This window comes from Vigna unguiculata, chromosome 2, assembly GCF_037176805.1.
Source record: "Vigna unguiculata cultivar grain cowpea cultivar isolate G323 ecotype 2 chromosome 2, ASM3717680v1, whole genome shotgun sequence".
Classification (NCBI taxonomy): Eukaryota; Viridiplantae; Streptophyta; class Magnoliopsida; order Fabales; family Fabaceae; genus Vigna; species Vigna unguiculata.
In genome coordinates, this window is record NC_140793.1 from 37,150,081 (window position 1) to 37,154,114 (window position 4,034).

General features: G+C 30.6%; 1 protein-coding gene across 1 annotated transcript; it reads left to right on the plus strand.

Moving 5' to 3' along the window:
* Positions 1–962: 962 nt before the first annotated feature.
* LOC114173142 (uncharacterized) lies at positions 963–2,054 on the plus strand. Its single transcript, XM_028057380.2, has 3 exons — positions 963–1,130; positions 1,205–1,469; positions 1,848–2,054. The coding sequence occupies exons 1-3, from the start codon at positions 1,076–1,078 to the stop codon at positions 1,891–1,893; spliced, it is 366 nt and encodes a 121-aa protein (XP_027913181.2). The 5' UTR covers positions 963–1,075; the 3' UTR covers positions 1,894–2,054.
* The last annotated feature ends 1,980 nt before the right edge of the window (positions 2,055–4,034 follow it).

Below are 4,034 nucleotides of genomic sequence, written 5' to 3' on the forward strand. Positions count from 1 at the left end.
CAAAAAATAAAAAATACTTGTGTGACCCCTTTATCTGCGGGTTGGTTTACTAAACCTGGCTCACTACGGGTTCAACTCGGATGAATCAGATTCTAGATGAGCCGGGTCAAAAATTAATCCGTATTGAAATTTGTAAAAGAAATTTAACCTAATCCGTGATGAACTAGATTAACTCATTGATTTCAACCCATTTTAATAAAATGACTTATATTCTGATTATTCTAACTCTGCTGAGGATTTGATTTACATAAACAAAAATATTTAGAGCAAGAGTTAAAAGAGATCATCACGTGAGTTTAACTTCAAGGTTAAACTTACATATTATATTATGGGTTCGAGATATGTACATGAGATAGATGAAAAAGAAAGATCTTAAAAATAGGAGCATAGTATAGCAGGGACATAGTCCTAAAACATAGTCAATGTACACCGAGTCTTTCGAAGGTTTTGTTAAGTTATGATGTCTGAAAAGTTAAATATGTGATTTGATATGGTTAATGGCGGAATAAACTACTAATTGTTAAATGAAAGATAATATATTTATAATTATATGATAAATCTTTTATTACGAGAGACTATGTATAATACAGTTTCTATATGTTTTATACAAGTCTATAAATTTTATGTTACGTTTTAATACCAAATATGTATAAGCTCGGTTATATATTATATATTATATATTATATATTATATATTATATATTATATATTATATATTATATATTATATATTATATATTATATATTATATATTATATATTATAGTACATGGAAAGTTGGGTTGTTACGATTATGATAGATAATAAATTCACACGTATTTACCGCATTTAAACAGTAACAATATGAGTGTAGAGTGATAAAAAAAGTAAGATTAGGAATTGTAAATTAAGAATTAATAAAAGAAAGTAGTGATTTGGTGTGTGCAGAGGTGTTTTACAGAGTGTATATAAAGTGAGAAAATGCAAAAAATAATTTATTGGGTGTACGGAGATATACCCCAATCCTTGTTCTCTCTGATTCATTCTTTCATTCGTTCATCCAATCATCTCATTCCGATCTTCATTACACCGCAACCCAATGAGTTATTACAATCCGAATCAGCAACCACCCGTCGGAGTTCCACCGCCGCAAGGTTCCTCCTCCATTCCGATTCATTTTCATTATTGTTCTTGTTCTTGTTCACATTCTTGTTCTTTTCTTTCTCAGGTTATCCGCCGGAGGGTTACGGAAAGGAAGGATATCCACCGCCGGGATACCCGCCGCCGGGATACCCGCCTCCCGGATATCCCCCGCAGCAAGGATATCCCCCGCAGCAAGGATATCCCCCACAGCAAGCCTATCCCCCACAAGGCTATCCTCCGCCGCCCTACCCCGCCCAGGGCTACCCTCCGCCGCCCTACGCTCCTCAATACGCTCCGCCTCCGCCCCCGCGGCAACAAAATTCACAGAGCTCTGGTTGTTTGGAAGGCTGGTGCGTCTCTCTCTCTCTCTCTCAATCTCTCTAATTTCGATCGCTGAGTCAGATCCGATCCGGCTCTTTCCGAGTTGACTCGGTGACCGTTGCCGGCGCAACGTTAGACATAATTAGCTATTGTGCGCTCTATTCGTAACTGCTTCTTTACATTATTTTCTTGGAGACTCCGTATTACTGGACCTGTTCTTTGCGTGGACCCACTGTTTGAATAAAATACTGTTATTCACATAACAAATTTTGAATTACGGGATTTGAATTTGACATGTTTTTTTATTAGTGTTTGTTTTTCATATTTAGCAGTGAGAAATGGCACATGCCATGGCACTGCATTGTTGTGTGCTGATATTGATTTTGTGGAATTTGTGAATTGTGCAGTTTGGCTGCTCTCTGCTGCTGCTGCCTATTGGATGCGTGCTTCTGAGATGACATTTGTTTTGCACAAACTGAACTCGATGAAGTTTGTTTCAGCATTGAACTCGATTAAATTTCTCTCTTTTTTCTCTCTTTTCTTTGCTTTACCTTGTCCCTTGTTCACTTTTTTTACTTTTTGTTAAATAATATGATCTTCTATTTTCTTCCAAACCTCAAACTGCTTCATTCACATGGTTTTATTGCTAAGAAAGTTATACCTTCATGCACCTTCTCCCCCAAACCATCAAAACATAAACAACGAATGCACTGTAATCACTTCAATTGGAATTTTTCATTAATATACATACACCCCATAGGATATATTGTCTGAAGTCATGTCAAAAGTAAAATTGTTTGATTCTTTATGTTGTTGCAAATGCAACAAGACAGGTTTTTCTAATTTATGTTCGGGTATGTATGTTTTAAATAGATTTTACTTTCCAAGACATATTAATGGTGAATTGTTGTCTTGGATTTTATTCAATTTCGACAGGTTTAAACTCTTGGTGGGTAATAAGTCTATTCCCACAACTATAGGTTCCTCTCCTACTTTATAAAATGGTTATAGTGAAACTGTATTGGGTTTGTCAAATAGTTCAAGTGTGTGAATGAAGTGATGTAATTAGTCTGTTTATTTTTAATGACATTTATTAGATTTTTTTATTTGTTCTAAATTTTAATATTTTTTTTACAAGTGTATCCTTATTATTGTTTTACTAATTTACATATAAATGATTAATATGCATTTACTGTTGAATAAAAATGAAACAAAATACAATAGAAAATTTCAAAACCATTCATTACAAACGAAGAAAATTACGTTTTCTTTATTTGGATATTAAATTCTTGTAGGACAATGTTACTATAATTCTATTTTTTTTTTTTATTTCCATCGTAGTATAATTTTCCATTGATTGAAATATTTTAAATGAAAAAATAAATGATAAAACAAATATGACCGCTACCACATTATATGCACTCTATGGTAAACACGTTCACTGAGAACCACTAATTATTTTTATAGGTTTATAAATACTAATTAGAGATATCAAATTTATCAGAGATAAGACTAAATTGCAACGTAACGTATAAGTGACGATAAATCTTTTTTAATAGGTCAATTTTGAGAATTGAGATAAATTTAATATATTGTCTATAATATTAGAGTCATTCAGAGTAACCTAGTTGTAATTTAAACTTAGTATATTATTATGAGACTTTTATGACGTTTTTAATGAGAGAAAGTATATTAAAAATCTTACATCAATTAATTATAAAGAAAAACTATAATGCAAGCGAAAACAAATATTTCATTCTACTGTTGAGAAAATTTAATTATAGTTTCTCAAATCAATACCTAAGTATATCTTCATGATTCAACAACAACTAACATAATTTAAACTCAATATGGTATATTAAAAGAAAACTGGATTCTTGTCTTAGTAGAACTCTATACATTTTATAGTAAAACATGCGTGACTAATTAGTGTAGCAACCGATACTAATACTTCTTTCAAATGTGACTTTTTGTTAACTCCAAGTACTATTTAAGTTGATTATATATTAATTAATTGATAGTTCACTTAAGAAAAGTGTTAGCAATACAATTAAAACATATTTTTTTAATATACAATCTTTTACTATTGGTTGATTTTTTTATTGTAAACTATAAATCTATATGCACAAAACTTATTAAAAAAGTCATGCAACTAAAAAGTAAATAATCTCTTATGCATTTTAATTAATGGTTAAAAATATTATTAAAAGGATGTGTTAAATAACACGTTGACTTTTTATTTTCAAGATTTGTGTAATATATGAATGGAGAATTTAAGTGAAACATATGTTATATTTGAATTATAACTCAACAGATTAGATAGGATAACATTGTAAGCCATAAGAGGAAAAATTATAAGAAAAAGTATTATTATTATTATTATTATTATTATTTTAAATAAACATTACAGAAAACGAGAGCTTAAGTTTATCTCATGAAAATTATGTTGGCACCAGACATATTCTTTAATATACATTGAAATATGAATCTTTATCTTACATATAAAATTATAAAGATTTTGCAAGTTCTTTAAAGCATCCCATTACATGTTACAAAATCTTGTATAAATTGTCTTCCTTTCGGTTTTTACCCAA

Coding starts and splice junctions, on each gene's coding strand:
- LOC114173142 (XM_028057380.2), top strand. CDS start 1,076: ATGAGTTATTACAATCCGAATCAGCAACCACCCGTCGGAGTTCCACCG. Junction 1,131..1,204: donor CGGAGTTCCACCGCCGCAAG/GTTCCTCCTCCA, acceptor TTTCTTTCTCAG/GTTATCCGCCGGAGGGTTAC. Junction 1,470..1,847: donor TCTGGTTGTTTGGAAGGCTG/GTGCGTCTCTCT, acceptor TGAATTGTGCAG/TTTGGCTGCTCTCTGCTGCT.